This window comes from Eurosta solidaginis, chromosome 4 (genome assembly GCF_040869045.1).
Source record: "Eurosta solidaginis isolate ZX-2024a chromosome 4, ASM4086904v1, whole genome shotgun sequence".
NCBI lineage: Eukaryota > Metazoa > Arthropoda > Insecta > Diptera > Tephritidae > Eurosta > Eurosta solidaginis.
In genome coordinates, this window is record NC_090322.1 from 202,008,667 (window position 1) to 202,027,248 (window position 18,582).

Below are 18,582 nucleotides of genomic sequence, written 5' to 3' on the forward strand. Positions count from 1 at the left end.
ATTAACGCATTGTCATCGAGCCTTGATACGTGTGCAAAGTTTCAATCAAACTTATGGCCATTCAAAGTGGTAATAAGGCCAATTGACCTTATGGCCGTCGACCTTATGTCACCACACCATCACATTAATGCATCGTCATCGACCCTTGATATGTGTTCAAAGTTTCAATCACACGTATGGCCATTCAAAGTGGTAATAAGGCCAATTGACCTTATGGTCGTTGACCTTATTTCACCGCACCATCACATTAATGCATTGTCATCGGCCCTTGATACGTTTGCAAAGTTTCAAATTAATCAGACTTCTAGAAACCGGTGAAAATTAAGCTCAAAGATTCCGTTACATACATATATACAGGCCAAGCTAATAAAAGCGTGTTAAAAATTAAAACAATCTGATATAAGGAAGGATTGCCCCAATTATAACCTGTAAATTTCTTTAAAGTCTTTTTTCCCTGTGGTGGGATTTGAACCCGCCCCCTACAATGGTTGAACTATTTGCAAACACATTCAGCCAAAGCTATGCAATTGTTATTGTGCAATTTTTCCCAATTGCATTCATTTCTAAGATTTCTTGTTAAGAAAGTCATACTTTGATTGTTAGCTTGTATTAAATTGATATTAAAAAAAAATTCAAAAGAATTTCATTACTTTAGTTAACGTAGCGATGCAGTACAAGTCTTTACTCACCTCTCATATATATGTAAGCCGTTCCATGCATATTTCTACGTGTCAGCACAACCAGATTGAGGACATTCCCAATTATACCCAGCGTACATATTATTGGTAAAATAATGCCATAGGAATATTTACGTAAGGCCTCCGTGCGTGGATCTTCGGGAAACTGCGGAAAATAAAGAGTAAAAAAAAAAAAATTATTAATAAAATTTGTTGTGTTAATAAAAGTAAAGAACTGACAACATAATATTACTTCATATAGCTTGTATTAAACATTTATACTAGACTGTCCCACATATACAAGACTTCCTCTACCTAGCTCCCCCAACTCAGTGGAGGTCTCTCCCTACCTCTGCTTCCAAATTGCGGTGTCGATTGATATACTTTCTTGGCCCGAAATTCTTCGTCCATTCGCATAACATGACCTAGCCAGCGAAGCATTTGGGTTGTTTTTCGCTGCACTATCTTCATATCTACGTAAAGCTTATATAACTCATCATTATAACATTATATACTATAAGGATTTCAACAGCTGTTTCTGCCCATGTTTCATCAGCGTGCTTCACAAATGTCTAGATTCTTTCCAAGGCGTTCTGCGTTCTTTGTGGACTCAATAGACACACGTGATTGCGTCTGGCATCCTTATAGACATCCTGTATTTCGCAAAGTCTCTTTTGAAGCAAATTTTCTAAAATGTGACACAGTATGTCAAAAGTCAAACTTGTGGGACAGTCTAATGTATATATATGTAGATATGAGTGGTTAAGGAAAACAATCATTGCGAAAACCTTTACAATTAACAGTGGCATTAAATGGCCTTTTAAGTACTTTTGCACTCTTATACATAAATTCATATTCACTTTTCCTTCTACAATACAAATTCTGCCAAAGAATTTCCAACCTGATATAATGCTAAGATATATGTATTTTTTCCAATAGCAAGACCTACTTAAGTTCTTGATACTAGTAATTATATGGCGGCCACCGTGGTGTGATGGTAGCATGCTCCGCCTACCACACCGAAGTTCTTGGGTTCGGGCCCAGGCAAAGCAACACCAAAATTTTAGAAATAAGGGTTTTCAATTAGAAAAACAATTTCTAAGCGGGGTCGCCTATCGAGAGTGTTTGGTAAGCACTCCGAGTGTATTTCTGCTACGAAAAGCTTTTAGTGAAAACTCATCTGCCTTGTAGATGGCGTTCGGAGTCGACATAAAAACAAGTAGGTCTCGTGCGGCCAATTTGTAGGAAAAACAAGAAAGGCAGGTTAAGTTCGTGTGTAACCGAACATTACATACTCAGTTGAGAGCTATGGTGACAACATAAGGGAAAATAACCATGTAGGAAAATGAACCGAGGGAAACCCTGGAATGTGTTTGTATGACATGCGTATGAAATGAAAGGCATTAAAGAGTATTTTATGAGGGAATGGTCCATAGTTCTATAGGTGGACGCCATTTAGGGATATAGCCATAAAGGTGGATCAGGGTTGACTCTAGAATGCGTTTGTACGATATGGGTATCAAATGAACGGTGTTAATGAGTATTTTAAAAGGGAGTAATCCTTAGTTCCATAGGTGGACGCCGTTTCGAGATATCGCCATAAATGTGGACCAGGGGTGACCCTAGAATTTGTTTGTACAATACGGGTATCAAAAGAAAGGTGTTAATGAGTATTTTAAAAGGGAGTGGGCCTTAGTTCTATGGGTGGATGCCGTTTCAAGATATCGCCATAAAGGTGGAGCAGGGGTGACCCTAGAATTTGTTTGTACAATATGGGTATCAAAAGAAAGGTGTTAATGAGTTTTTTAAAAGGGAGTAATCCTTACTTCCATAGGTGGACGCCGTTTTGAGATATCGCCATAAAGGTGGGCCAGGGTGACTCTAGAATTCGTTTGTGTAATATGCGTATCAAACGAAAGGAGTTAATGAGTATTTTAAAAGGGAGTGGGCCTTAGTTCTATAGGTGGACGCCTTTTCGAGGTATCGCAATAAAGGTGGACCAGGGGTGACTCTAGACTTTGTTTGTGCGATATGGGTATCAAATGAAAGGTGTTAATGAGTATTTTTAAAAGGGAGTGGGCCTTCGTTCTATAGGTGTTCGCCTTTTCGAGATATCGCCATAAAGGTGGACCAGGGGTGACTTTAGAATATGTTTGTACGATATGGGCAACAAATGAAAGGTGTCAATGAGTATTTTAAAAGGACGTGGGGCTTAGTTCTATAGGTGGACGCCTTTTCGAGATATCGCCATAAAGGTGGACCAGGGGTGACTCTAGAATGAGTTTGTACGATATGAGTATCAAATTAAAGGTATTAATGAGAGTTTTAAAAGGGAGTGGTGGTAGTTGTATATGTGAAGGCGTTTTCCAGATATCGACCAAAATGTGGACCAGGGTGACCCAGAACATCATCTGTTGAATACCGCTAATTTATTTATATATGTAATACCTGCCAAGATTGTAAGGGTTTTTTATTTCGCCCTGCAGAACTTTTTCATTTTCTTCTACTAAATATGGTAGGTGTCACAACCATTTTATAAAGTTTTTTCTAAAGTTATATTTCGCGTCAATAAATCAATCCAATTACCTTACCATGTTTCATCCCTTTTTGCGTATTTGGTATAGAATTATGGCATTTTTTTCATTTTTCGTAATTTTCGATATCGAAAAGTGGGCGTGGTCATAGTCGGATTTCGTTCATTTTTCATACCAAGATAAAGTGAGTTCAAGTAAGCACGTGAACTAAGTTCATTAAAGATATGTCGATTTTTGCTCTAGTTATCGTGTTAACGGCCATGCGGAAAGACAGACGGACGACTGTGTATAAAAACTGGGCGTGGCATCAACCGAGTTCGCCCATTTTCACAGGAAACAGTTAGCGTCATAAAATCTATGCCCCTACTAAATTTCAAAAGGATTGGTTAATTAGTTAGACAAATTAAATGAAAAAGGGCGGAGCCACGCCCGTTTTGAAATTTTCTCTTATTTTTGTATTTTGTTGCATCACATCATTACTGGAGTTGAATGTTGACATAATTTACTTATATACTGTAAAGATATTAAATTTTTTGTTAAAATTTTACTTAAATTTTTTTTTTTTAAAGTGGGCGTGGTCCTTCTACGATTTTGCTAATTTTTACTAAGCGTACATATAGTAATATGAGTAACGTTCCTGCCAAATTTCATCATGATATCTTCAACGACTGCCAAATTTTCGATATCGAAAAAGTGGGCGTGGTTATATTCCGATATCGTTCATTTTAAATAGCGATCTGAGATGAGTGCTCAGGAACCTACATACCAAATTTCATCAAGATACCTCAAAATTTACTCAAGTTATCGTGTTAACGGACGGACGGACGGACGGACGGACATGGGTCAATCAAATTTTTTTTCGATCCTGATTATTTTTATATATGGAAGTCTATATCTATCTCGATTCCTTTATATATGTACAACCAACCGTTATCCAATCAAACTTAATATACTCTGTGAGTTCTGCTCAACTGAGTATAATTAAAAAGGAGCACAATGCAAATGAGAAGAGAAGCTCGGCCTAAAATCTCTTCGCAGGTTATCGCGCCTTACATTTATTTATTTATTTATACGGTTCCACCATAGCTTAGTCGAAAATGGGCGTCATAACGATTTTTATGACTGGTGGCATGAGGTCTATGGCCATAATGTCAATTGACTTTAGGACCACTTCAAACGACCGCAAAGTCAGTCGAAGTTATGACCATATGAAAAAACCACAACTTCAAATTTCAAATAGTTATAATGTCAACAATATTGACATAATTCCCTTCCTTCTTTTCCGAAATATTCGCCAAATTAACGCTTTTTTTCAAGTTGTCTCAAGTAAGTAATGAATCTACTTTTCTTCCTCCTCATCCTGACAGCTTCTGCAAAGAGAGCTTGTTGATATGCGCCACCGTCGGAGCATTGGTGCATTAGCGATGACAACCGCAAATATTATTACTGCAGATTTGTATAGGAATGAAGCTAGCTGCTTTCCTATCAAAACCTTGAGGAGGGCCGTGACACCTCCCACAGTAAGCCCGTTACTCGAATCTCATGTTTCTCAATTTTCCTTAAGACATAATCCAGCGGTAGTCGTAGGTGCTGTCCGCTTCGCGTATGTCCATTTTGGAGACTTTCCACCTCATCTGTAAATTCGTTCCCTTCAAAAATGCATTGCCCTAGGACCCAGCAAAGGAACACCTTTAGATGCCTTATGAACGCCAGCAGGTTTCTCCGCACGTTATATGGCTTAACCTCGTTGAATTCTAATGCCCGTAAGGTGGCCTGGCTACAGACAAAGATCTGTATATTGATGTCCGCGACTGTACTATCCTGAAGCAATCTGGCTGCTGTATCTGTGGGAAAGACCTCGGCCAAGAAGACACTGCACAAGCCAGGGAGCAAGTAGAGTGATCATTTGAAGTAGTAATAAGACCAATTGATCTTACGGGTCACCCCCCATAATTACTTTATCATCAAGTTCAAAGATTTTCTGAGCAAGCTGCGCTTCCGATGTTTTTATTTTATCTTATTATCGCTTACACCATTCCTTGCTGGGTAAACACCCTCAAAAACTTGTGATCATGCACACACACAAACAAATACACGTCTATAAGGTTTGTTGAAAATCAGCAAGTATTTTTTTTCATTAATGGAATTTTCAATGAAAGATTGAAAAGGAGCTGAGCTACAAAAAGTAAAAAAGAAAAACAAAAAAATGGTAGCATAAAGCAACTGTTGCAAAAAAGCGTTCAAGTCAAAGAAAAGGCTGAGCGTAAAGCAAAAGCAAAAGATTGACATAATCTATGTCATTACTATGCCCATTGTCAGCTTTGTGCTTAATATATACAGAGATACAGTTATGAGTAGAGTTTTAGCGCACGATCTTAAAAGGCAGAAGAATACTGAGCAAAACTAAGTCAAACAAAGTCCACCTAGATTTATTTCATTTAGTTCCCAAGTTGAGAATGTCACATGATTGGTAAAGATTAATGAATAAGTTCAAGTTATATTCTCAAACATATGTATATAAGACTGTCACTAATATGTCGAAGAGGGCGAAAGTGGATAGTATGGATAACATTCAGTCTTGATATAAAGAATCAGCTGCAAGGAAGTCTCGTTCACAAGGAGGGCAAAATTAGACCGTGAAATTTGAGAACAGGCTCGTGACACAGATTGGGATATTTCATCTCAGCAGTGGATGTAGGTTATCCCTTGGGACACTGAACCCAATATTAGACAATTTATGCCAAAAAATAGTTCTGTGATGGTTGGAGCGCTTAGAAAATACATAATCACGATCCGATTTCCTTTATTGAACTAGAGCTGAACTAGGAAATATGATGCTGCATTTGCAACCTGCTGTCCTAATTCTGGCAAAAAAAAAGTAGAAACCACCATGGTGAAGCTCTGCAATTTCCTCGCATAGGATAAACAGCAGCCAGGTCTTTAATCAAGCAAAACTAACAGGATATTGACAAGTTTGAAAGGGCGCCGTAAAAAATTTTCAAAAAGCCAACCAAGAAGGTCCGAAGGTTGTCGTGCTAATGCGACGATAAGAGAAAAACTCGAAGGCCAGGAAAACCGTTACAAAAAACTCAGCTGCACCGAATCAAACAGAGAAGCCCTATGGCGGACAGACGTCATCCTGTGAAGGAATATTGAAAGTTTTAACAGATACACACTTTCCTAGCTGGACCAAAGACCCAAAGACTGCCACGCCTTTGTACACTTAATCACCCCGGACAATGTAGCATGGGCTGTTAAAACCTTTAACCCCTTTAAAGGTCATGGACCGATAATATATTTTCTGCCAAACTACATGAAACAAGTGGAGCCCTGTATCCCCCGCTATTAAAAACCTATTTAGTATGTCTAAGGTTCCGCAATATTTCAAGAATATGGACCGAAGCAAAGATGGTTTTAATGCTCAATGAGAACGGTTTTCACACATAAAACTTAAATATTTAATTGCCTTTAGGGACCTCGTTAAAATCAGCTTTATCGACATAGAGGTAGCGTTTAAAATGACTATTCGCGAAGCCATATTTGCTTCTTCTGCATATGGGGTGGATCGGCTACTTACAAAATTAGTGAAGTAACTTCTAGTGAGAAGAACTATCTTATCATGTCAGTTATACTTAACGCTTCCAGTGTGTTATCTCCTCTATTATTGAACCTTACGGTGAACATCTTATTTTTGAAATAAGAAAGAACTGGCCCCAAGTTATTGCTTGCCTGTGAAGCTGAACTGGTTCTTCTTATTCACCATGCCCTACAAAAAACCAGCCACAAGTCAACGTAACTAAATACGGATATGACCAAAACTTCCATCAGAGGTTAAGTAATACCTCGGAGCTATTTGAGACAGTAGAAAATATATGTCAGAGACAGGCTCCGAAAGGCCATGACTACCGACAAGATGACTTAAGTAAAGTGATAACTACAACTAGGAACACTACTCTGGGCACTTACAAAGGCTCCAGAGATTTTGGTTACTGCGGTTGGACTAAGCGCAGTCCTACCATAGAGTGAAACCAGATTTGGCAATACCTGGGAACCATCCCGAAAAGCTTTCGTCAGCTACAATATAATAAAGCGACTCTTTCTCTAAACAACAAGTTCTCTATCTGGAACCCAGAACGACACGAGTAGGATAATTTCTTTGCTCCATGGCCAGAAGCCACAGCAGTCTCCACGCATGGCTCTAAACCTAATGGCAATATGGGCAGTAGTATATGCTGGGAAAAACTTCGCTCTTTTCAAGCATTAGGCCACCTAGGCATTGCAGAATTTTTCCGGTAGAACTAACAGCCACAAAGGAGGCTGCTCTGCCTCGCAGTACACCACAATGGTGCCGTGAGTTACGGGTCACAGTAGTGTGCCTAGCAGCAGTGCTGTTGACGAACTAGCGAGGAAATTCACTGAACAGGCTGAGTGATCGACTTAAGGCGCATCGCTCTTCCTCTTGCTACGTGCAAACACTACCTCATGTCTGTATATTCCCGAAGAGTCAATGTCAGATGGGCAGTGGAATCCACTATTAAAGAGGCTCGACAAACTTGGTTTCACATCAATGATTATCGAACAAGGTTCTTTATCAATCTCAATCCGTTCCGCTTAGGTCCATTATTCTAGCTTATAATGGGATATTATCTGAATGCATGGCGAACGCAAAATAATCCTAACGAATGATTTCTGTCGAAGCTGTCCGAGCAGGCACTTCATTGGTTATTTAGAAGGTATACTGTGCTACATCAGATTGAAAGACTAGCTCAACTTTTTACATATAAAAATGAGGAAGGTATCACAAGCGGCCAGCCACAATAACCTTACCCCATCGAACTAAAGAGACGTAGCCTCATGTGAACTTCACAGTCAATGCGAAGGAGAGAGTGAAAAAAACCTACAAAGTTGTTCATGCTTGTCACATAATCCTTGGTTGTATGGTTAGATTATCGCCCTCGTCTTATCATTGAGTGTTTACATTGAAGACTGTGTTGAAAACCAGATTTCACTTCAAATGTAAAACTAAGTTGTGTTGCTTATTACCTTAAGCATGCTAAATACATGTTCAACAAAATTTGCCATGGAAATAAATTTATTGGGAAGATGAGCTAACGACCGGACGATAGCTGTACATATATAAGTATTAGTCATTACAACACTTAGCAACATCTAACTCGATGCTCAAGTGAGTTCGACCGTGCTCAAGTCAACGCTGCGTAGCTGCACACACTAAGTCTGCCAATGTTGTTGTCATTCATCGCTGCAAATGTGCTCAATGTCGCCTTCACACGTCTTTTCTGTTACAGCTATGGCGTTACATTGAATACTGATGACATTCAACATTTGTCGCGTATCGCATATGGGTTTTAGCCGAGTCGTCTATGCCAAAAACTAGTCGGTGTTTTGTAATGCCATATCATGTTCGCTTACCACCTAGAGCTTCTTAGCATAACATCAAGAGCATTGAAAATTTATGTGTTTGTAAGTAAATATATGCGCAAGCGTTTCAAATATCAACGACGTTTACAAGCCTACTGACACTTTTACTATTTGGGTAATTCCACGCAAGAGAGGGTGTGCATCCGGCAACCTACTACAATTTAACTTCCTTTTTTATGCAGAAAGCGTAATTTGAAAAATTGGTATGTTTTTTTTTAGTTACAACTTATGATGAACCCTTTCATCGCTCACTCCCCCCTTTCTCCCACACCATCTCTTTCTTTCTTTACTAACTTTGTCCTAACCCATCACTTCATTTCTTGATCTACCGCTCTCTGCCCCTATCCTATCCCTCTCCAACCCTTTATACCTTTTTGCGCTCCACTCTTTTTCTTTTTAGCCCTATCATACATCGGTCTCTTTCCTTACCTCCCGCCGTTTTTCCACCATATTCCTAACCTTCTGCCGCTCTCTTCCTCTCCCTTTGTATTTTCTTATTTCTAATCCTCTGCTAATATTTTTATCTAATTCTATATATATATGTCCTATATAGATGTCATACCCTAACCTGAATTACCTTGCAGATTTGAAAACAATTTTGAGAAGTTTATATCATCTACTCTCTATGTCTTCTCTCTCTCCCCGTTCCATCTTTTCTCGCCCACTTCTACCCGCACTACGTTGTATCTCCTTTCTTCTTCTCACAATTTTTTAATGAATTTCCCTTAATTTATCTACCTCTACCTCTAAGTCTTCTTCTCCCCATCCGTGCTTTCCGTTCACCTTTAATTTCCTTTGCCTATGTCTGCGAAAAAAAGGACAAGAAAATAACGTACCCACATAACAAGTAAGGAAGCCTAAGTTCTGGTGTAACCGAAAATTACATACTCAGCAGAGTGCTTTGGAGACAAAATAAGGGAAAATCACCATATAGGAAAATGAACCTACGGTAACCCTGGAATGTGTTTGTATGACATGGGTATCAACTGGAAGGTATTAAAGAGTGGCCATAGTTCTATAGGTGGACACCATTGCGGGATATCGCCATAAAGGTGGACCAGGGGTGACTCTAGATTGCCTTTGTACGATGTGGGTATCAAATTAAAGCTATTAATGAGGTATTTAAAAGGGAGTGGCCCTTAAATGTATATGTGAAGGCGTTTGCGAGATTTCAACCAAAATGTGGACCAGGGTGACACAGAATATCATTTTTCGGGTACCGCTAATTTATTTATATATGTAATACCACGAACAGTATTCCGGCCAAAATTCTAAAGGCGTTTGATTTCATCCTGCAAAACTGTTTAATTTTCTTCTACTTAATATAATAATAAAACACCCATTTTACAAAGTTTTTTCTAAAGTTATATTTTGCGTTAAAAAACCAATCCAATTACCATTTTTCATCCCTTTGCTCGTATTTGTTATAGAATTATGGCATTTTTTTCATTTTGCGAAATTTTCGATATCGAAAAAGTGGGCGTGGTCATAGTCGAATTTCGGCCATTTCTTATACGGCGCGTACTACAATGACTTGTATAGCTGTATCAGTCTTGAATGTACTTTTGCCACTATACGTAATGCAATACTTGCCTATCAAATCTAAGAGATACGAGCTAATTTAATATGCTTGCATTTATTTCTTCTGTTAAAAACAGGCGCCCTTTTTCATTTAATTTATCCATAAAACTTTTAATGCCATAAGTCGAACCAAAATTTGCCAATCCTTGTGAAATTTGGTAAGGGCATAGCTTCTATAACGATAACTGTTTTCTGTGAAAGTGGGCGAAATCGGTTGAAGCCACGACCAGTTTTTATACACAGTCGACCGACCGTCTGTCCTTCCGCTCGGCCGTTTAACACGATAACTTGAGCAAAAATTTAAACTAAAGTTAGTTCATGTGCTCATCCGAACTCACTTTATCTTGGTATTAAAAATGGACGAAATCCGACTATGACCACGCCCAATTTTTCTATATCGAAAATTTCGAAAAATGAAAAAAAAAAATGGCATAATTCTATAACAAATACGAAAAAAGGGATGAAACATGGTGATTGGATTGGTTTTTTGGCGCAAAAAAATAATTATGAAAAAACTGTGTAAAATGGGTGTGACATCTACCATATTAAGTAGCAGAAAATTAAAAAGTTCTGCAGGGCGAAGTCAAAAGCCGTTGGAATCATGGCAGGAATACTGTTCGTTGTATTACATATATAAAAAAATTAACGGTAACCGACAAGTGATGTTCTGGGTCGCCCTGGTCCACATTTTGGTCGATATCTCTAAAACGACTTCACATATACAACTAACGGCCACTCAATTTTAACACCCTCATTAATACCTTTAATTTGATATCCATATCGTACATCTCGAAAAGGCGTCCACTTATAGAACTAAGGCCCACTCCCTTTTAAAATACTCATTAACACCTTTCATTTGATACCCATATCGTACAAACACATTCTAGAGTCACCCCTGGTCCACCTTTATGGCGATATCTCAAAATGGCGTCTACCTATAGAACTAAGGCCCACTATCTTTTAAAATACTCTTTAATACCTTCCAATTGATACCCACGTCATACAAGACATTCCAGGGCTACGCTAGGTTTATTTTCCTACATGGTTATTTTCTCTTATTTTGTCTCCAAAGCTCTCAGCTGAGTATGTAATGTTCGGTTACACCCGACATTAGTCTTCCTTACTTGTGGTTTTAATTGCTAGCACATGTAGGTGATAACTAAACAGAGTTGTTTTTCCCTTGTAGCAAAAAAAATTATCATTCATTGGCGCTTAATCGCTTAAGTGCTTTTTGTCAGCTATCCCTGCTACGCCAGAACTGATGATATTTGTGAGCACCAACGGAGGTCAAGTTTTCCTCCACCTGCCTCTCTAAACAGAGTGGATCTCATCCCTTCCTCTGCTTCCAAACTGCGGTGTCGACTGGAATACTTTCCTGTCCGGAGCTTCTTCATCCATTCGCATAACATGATCTCGCCAGCGAAGCCTTCGGGAATTTTATTCGCGATACCATCTTCATATCTGCACGAAGTTCATACATCTTATCATTAAATCTACTCCGACACTCGCCATCGGCGTCACGGATGGAACCATAAAACTTTCGGAGAACATTTCTCTCGAACACTCCAAGAGCCATGTTATATTCTCCCGGTATCCTCCATGATTCCGAGCCACAGATCAGGACAGGTATGATAAGCGATTCGTAGGGCATGAGAAAATGTCATAGAGTTCGTCATTAAATCTTCTTCGGTACTAGCCGTAGCCAAATCGTAGTGACTCCTATGTCTTTCGAAGAAATTTTCTCCCGTACACTTCCAGGGCCACCTTATCTAATGTTGTCAAGGCCCACGCTTCTGCATCGTATGGTAGCTTTGGTACGATAAGTGACTTGTAGATCATTAATTTTCGATTGCCTACTTAGTCCGAAGAAGCATTACATTATTCAGGATATTACATGAATAAGTTTCATGTCTGGTCAGGCTCCAGTACTTAACGTTTGAACATGTGTTCGCGTCCTTTAAAAACGACAAATAGCTTCACATAGTACGACTGTCACAACGGCCTGTCTCGTAGCCTAGTGATTGCGTCAATCTTATGTGAAAATCTTTTTTTATTGCTGGATTGATTTAAACTAACGGCGACCCCATGCATTTAAAGGGATGGAGCGGGATATTCTAGAAAGTTCAATGTAGCCATATATAGATATAGAGGAATCCTGGCGAATAGAAATTAGGCAGAACTGCGAACTAACATGGGCTCGGTTACAAATAGCTTCTTGAGTGGAGAAACTTCAAAGGTAGGGGTTCTCCCAATGCTTCTGTGCGACGTAGCACTGAAAGGGATCCTATTATAGGTCAATAATAATGATGTGAAGTTAGTGGCATACGCAGACGATGTCATACTCGCTGTATCAGATTCTTTACTCTCGAGTTTAAGAGAAATGCTAGAGAAGGCGTGAGAAAGAGAGAGCAAGATATATTTTGACCCAAATAGCTTAGTAGCGCTCAACCGTCATCACTTCGTCTAAGGCTAATAGATGGTCCAGCCGATACTAATCGGACACATGTAGTATAATTAAACAAACTTGGCCAACTTACGACAGTAGGAAATCAGAGGATCTGCTTAGCAGGTAAAGAAAGAAAACCTTTAGAAGCACTGCCACAATCACGGGACACTGACGGCTTGGCCTGGGTGCTAAGGGTATGGGGATCCCTTTCAACATCACTTGCAAGTGCCAGTGCCCAGCTTTGACCAAAGTTTCCCAAAATTGTTAAATGATTGTTAAAAGAAATTAAATGGTTTTAACGGAGCACCAGACATTCCTGCTAAAACCATCAGCAATTGGTTCCATTAGTAAGTGTTAGCTTTACGGGAGCTACAGTTTGAACTCACATCTCCTATATTCATACTATTGTCCGCCCTGTTGGTATACCGGTTGTAGTGGGCGAACAAAAAATCAATAGGCTTTCCAATCCTGATTGGTGCAAACTCGAAAGGGAACAATGTGGAACAATGTGGTCATTTACCGGACCCTATCGCGGTGATAAAACTGTGCCGCGGGAAGCACGAAAGGTGAATTTGTGGCCTGTATATAATTTGTCTTTTGATGCTTGCGTACATGTCTCATATCCTATCCTTAGAATTTGTGTTGGCTGTGGTCTCATCTCTCACGGTTGGTTTTTTTTCCTTAAATGCGAGGGAGTTTACTTTTTGGGAAGTTGTCAATGAAGCAAACTAAATGAAGCTATCCAGCCTCTTCTCCGCTGATTAATAAAGTATTCTCTTCTGAAAAATGCGGTCTCTTAAGCTTCCTAAGAAGACAGTAAAGTATTCTCTTTGAAGAATTGCGGTCTTTTTCGTTGGAAAATTGTAAAGGCAGATATCTTTATCCACTCAGCTATATGAAGATTCATGGCCACTTCAAACGACCTTAAAGTCAATTTACTATATAGCCGTTGATCTTCTGTCACCACAACATTAATAACAAAGAGGAAGTGAATGTTACAGGCCATCGAAAAGTTGTTGATATTGGCTATTTATTTTATTTAAATGGAAATCAACTTTCCCTTTCTGAAGTACCCTTACCATTCGCACACCTACTTATCTAGATAAAATGCTAATACATAATACAGTTGAAGGCTTACCTGCCTTAAAGACCTTAAAAAAGGTGAAATTGTAAAATGAGTATCTGCCCTTGACAGGCCAGACACTTAAAAGACGCACTACGCATTAAAACTCACTCAACCACACAAACATTTTACGATTTTCATTCATGCAGCGCTGCTAGTAATTTTCATTCTTCAATCAATGGAGTCAAAAGAAGTAATAGCAACAAGGGCAACGAAAACAAAATTAATGCAATAAAAATAAATTTCAATGCTTATACTTAGAGCTTACCTCGTTGGCAATGAAAAAATCATCACGCAAACTAATTCCACCCACAGAAGCGCTACCAATAATCACCTCCGTATCTTCAGCGCTATTACTCGAACTGCCAGCGATACCACCAAAACTGCTATGCGCACTATAAAGTGTTGGTAGGGCGGCACCATCAACGGTACCGACAATCGAAGACGCCTCACCACCATCACCATCATCGTCGATTTGCCCATTCGCACTCGACAAACTAAAATTTCTGCCCCAAATTAACGAGCAAAGGACCGGATCCTCCTCTGTGTTGTAAAGCCGTGTTATCATGTCGCTTTGTTTATGTAGACGTCTGTGTAAATTATGGCAAACGCCGATAGGATATTGGGAACATGAGGGAATAGAAGTGTGAAAGAGGGGTGGAAATCGAATTTTGAAAGGGAATGAGTGCAGGAAAAAGGTCGTCGTGTTGGGGTGAAATTGGTTTCTATAAATGGAAATAGGAAAAGGTGCGATATGATGCAGAATGGCTGAAATGTTTTAAAATAAGTCACTTTAAAGGTGAAAGTTACTGACGTTGCTTGGGTTTGAATGCTTTTGTTCATCCACTTTACTTTGTTTGATTGTTTTTTATTTTATTTTGCAGCAGTTTTTTTAGTTGTGTTCTTGTTATTATTATTTTTTTTTTTTTGAAGTTAGCGCTGAGCATGCGTTGTTGTTGTTGTTTTTCTTGTATTTGCTTTATACGCCAATTAATTTGAATTGTAAATTTTTGCAATACTTTTTTTTTGTCGTTACACGCACTCGTTATAAGGCCAAATTTGTTGCATTTGCCAGCTATCCACGTCAGCCATGCTCCATGGCGTATGCAGCTGCATAAAAATTGAGTTTGTTTGATGCACAGTGGCTTAGGTGCAGGAAAAAGTATAAACGCAGGAAAGATAAATATTGTTTTTGATTGGTATATACCACAAGTAATTTTCTTAAATGAATTTCAATTAATGTTTGGTAACCAAATTCTTTCCCTGCTTAGTGTTGTAATTATATTAAATTATTATTCTCTTTCGTTCAGTTAGCAATATATTTTGTTTAAATTTTTTGGTTAGACACAAGCAATATCTTTCTAGCATATTTTCTCAATTTTTTGTAGTGTTAACAAATATGCGTGCAAACTTATTGCCTTGTTGTTCGTTAATAAACGACTAAATAACTACCATAACGATGATTTAACTCTTACGAACACAGTAACCGTTTAAATTTTGGTGACAAATGCTGTAGAAGCGGCCACCGTGGTGTGATAGTAGCGTGCTCCGCCTACCACAGCGTATGCCCTGGGTTCACACCACGGGCAAAGCAACATCAAAATTTTAGAAATAAGGTTTTACAATTAGAAGACATTTTTTCTAAGCGGGGTTGCCCCTCGGCAGTTTTTTGCAAGCGCTCCGAGTGTATTTCTGCCATGAAAAGCTCTCAGTGAAAACTCATCTGCCTTAGAGATGCCGTTCGGAGTCGGCATAAAACATGTAGGTCCCTTCCGGCCAATTTGAAGGGAAAATCATGAGGAGCACGACGCAAATTGGAAGAGAAGCTCGGCCTTAGATCTCTTCGGAGGTATTTTTTTAATGCTCTAGAAGGTAGTTGGTAGCACGCGACAGGCGTAGAGCGCTTTGCGAGACCAACGCCATAGGGAGTAGATGATTAATCATAATTGAGCGCACCGAGAAATAACCATGAACATTTAGTAGCAGTTTAAAGTATCTAATATTATTATTTTGGTTGCGCCATATACATACATGGGTACATACGTCTAGCCGCGATGCTCGTTAATCAACGACTAAATTACCATCATCATGATTATTTACCTCTTACCAGCACAGCCACAGTTTCAATTTTGGTGACAAATGCTCTAGAAAGTATTTGGTAGCACGTGAAATGCGCAGCGCGCTGCGTGAGCAAAACACCATAGCAAAGAGAAGCTTATGCACAATTTCAATTGTGAGAGCACCGAGAAATAACCATTGGCCTACAGCAACCGCTCAACGTATCAGATATTATACTTAAAAACGCTTTCTAAGCTTTGATCTCCATACAATGGTTTGCAAAAATGTTTCTTACCATACTCCGAATTCAAAGGACTCGTGAGATGACGAGTAGTGAAATCCGACGTACACATACGTGAAGACCATTGAATTTTTAATGCTCTCCGAAACATCTTGAACCACTGTGCGATGTTCCAACAATTTTGAGAGCAGTGATTTTCGAAGGCAAATGCGCTCTGCTTCGTTAGCGGATACAAAAAAAGTGCAGTGTAAGCAGGGGTAGTGGTGACTTTGTGTGATACTTAAAGTTGCCAACACACTGTATATCTCCAACTAGATACAAACAGAAAATTGCAATATACGGAAAGGCAAAAAACTTATTGACTTCGTAGTGTGCGTCAATGCAAATTACATTTTTCACAAAGTTTTATTGAAATGAACAAAATTGAGAAAGATTTTAATTATACAACGTCCCTTAACATGATAAATCAGGGACCCGTTTTAACGGTAATTCTTTTTTGAGTTAAAAAATTCTGGTTAAAAAATTTTTGTCGGGGATCCTCATTGCATTTTCATGACGAATTAATTTGTCGGCCTTTTTTTTAAGTCTACAAATAAAATTAAAATTCTGACTTTTATTTTTTAAGGACGAATAAAAGTTCGGCCTTATAACTACGGAATGGATCACCACGCCTACTTTTTGGATAATGAAAATTTCAAAAAAATGGAAAAAATGCGATAATAGGTAGGTAACGTGCTGAAACTTGATATATGGGTTGATCTCATATCTGTTAAATAATTATTAAAAACTTTAATGATTATTAATTATATTCAATGGTTTTTAGGCAAATCCGTTAATGATTAATTAGTATTATTAATAATTTGCCTTTTTAATAATTAACTGTTATCTAATTACACACAAAAACTAATAACTTAATTATTTTGAAATGCATTATTTGATTTCTTTAATTAATTTTGACAATATTTAATAACAAAAGTAATGTAAGTAATTGATTAATTGAGTGGTGATTTTAATTACAAATATAATAATTTATGATTTATTAACTATCTTTTTAATGGAAAAAAATCGTGATTACTTTTGATTATTATTTTAATTAGTTGATTATTATTTGCTATGTCATGTGATAAAAATCAATAAATTATTAAAATTAAAACAGACAACAAACTAATGATTATTAGTGTTAATAAAAATTTAACAAGACTGATGTACGTAGTACGTTTCATTTATAATCCTTTCTTACTTTATACATAATCCGTCAATTACTATTGTCCGTTTAGAGATATTGTGGAAAGCCCCGTAATTGTCTGAAAAGATTCCTAAAGCAAAATCGTTATATTCCGGGGCTTATTGTATGTTTATAACTACACTAAGCAATGCCATGTCAAACAACTTGTCTTAGGGCGGCGCATAATGTGTTGTAGAGAGCAGATTTTAATCCACGTTAGACTTAATGCACACATCTGTCAGCCCTTCAAAGGTTTTGAGCAGAAATGATGTCAAGCTTATTGGCCTGGTACATAATTCACGCATATGCCCCCATCGAATATTATTTTAAGGCATACCACGATTGCTCTACTAAAAATTTGTAGCGTGCCAGGGAATAGTTCATCTAGGCTCGGCAATCTACGCTTAGAGAAAATCTTCAACATCCATTCGATCTTGGTATCGGCTACTAAGCCCGGCATAACCCGATCCGTGAACGGAGTGTAAGTGCTGTCTGCTAGTTCTTCTGAATAATACCCGCATGGAGACGTGTTAAGTATCTGCTCTCTAAAAAGACTAAACTCCTTGCTTTACGATAGCGGTTTTGCTTTTCCTCTGAATCTTCTTAGGGATAAGCTCAGTTGTACGCAGTCTTAAGTGTATTTGATAGTAAGTTATTGGATTCGTTCAGTTCTTCTTTAGTCGCAACTTCTTTTGGTAGTTCCAGTTTTGTTTATAAATGTTTATGAAATTTGGTTCAGTTCATAAACCTAGATTTTTAGATTTTCCTTTATCTACCCACCCTCTTTAGGTGGATGCTGAAGCTAATTTACGCTTGGTCGGGAAAGGATGGTCCATCAATAACCGTCCAATATACCTTGATATATATAGTTTAATATTAACGTGTGTAGGGACACTTTTCCTTTTGGCTATCTGCAAATTACTTTGCTATGTATTATATATAAAATTACCCCTCATTCCTGTCTCCTCGTCCCCACACATTTTCGTGCGCATTTGCATCCGCGCCTATGATCAACCGCTCTTTGTACTCTTTCTCTTCCACTAGCATTTTGCATTCCCCCGAAGGTGCCTCTGCAATATGGACCTTATAGCAGAATGCCAAACTAAATGCCAGCTTATTCTTCGGTTACACCGCGAGGTCCTCAGTAATGGTATTAGGCAGCATATGAGATTGTAGCTGTTTCTTTACCATAACTTCAACTCGCACAATTACTCAAATCCTCGCGCGCTAAACACAGAAACCTTCCTTCTCGATGAAA

The 18,582-nt window shown here is 38.4% G+C and overlaps 1 protein-coding gene across 12 annotated transcripts in view; it reads right to left on the reverse strand.

Annotated features, from left to right (window-relative positions):
- Positions 1-18,582, reverse strand: part of LOC137248932 (probable G-protein coupled receptor B0563.6) — a 232,513-nt gene that overhangs the window by 140,810 nt on the left and 73,121 nt on the right. For 7 of the 12 annotated variants that reach the window (XM_067779925.1, XM_067779919.1, XM_067779918.1 and 4 more), the window contains 2 exons: positions 14,069-15,063; positions 690-843 (listed from right to left, as the gene is read on the reverse strand). In XM_067779925.1, the coding sequence (XP_067636026.1) occupies positions 690-843; positions 14,069-14,368 (454 nt within the window). In that variant the 5' untranslated portion in view covers positions 14,369-15,063. Of the gene's footprint in view, positions 1-689; positions 844-14,068; positions 15,067-18,582 lie in introns of all 12 variants that reach the window. The other 5 variants (XM_067779928.1, XM_067779927.1, XM_067779922.1 and 2 more) reach the window with 3 other exon arrangements.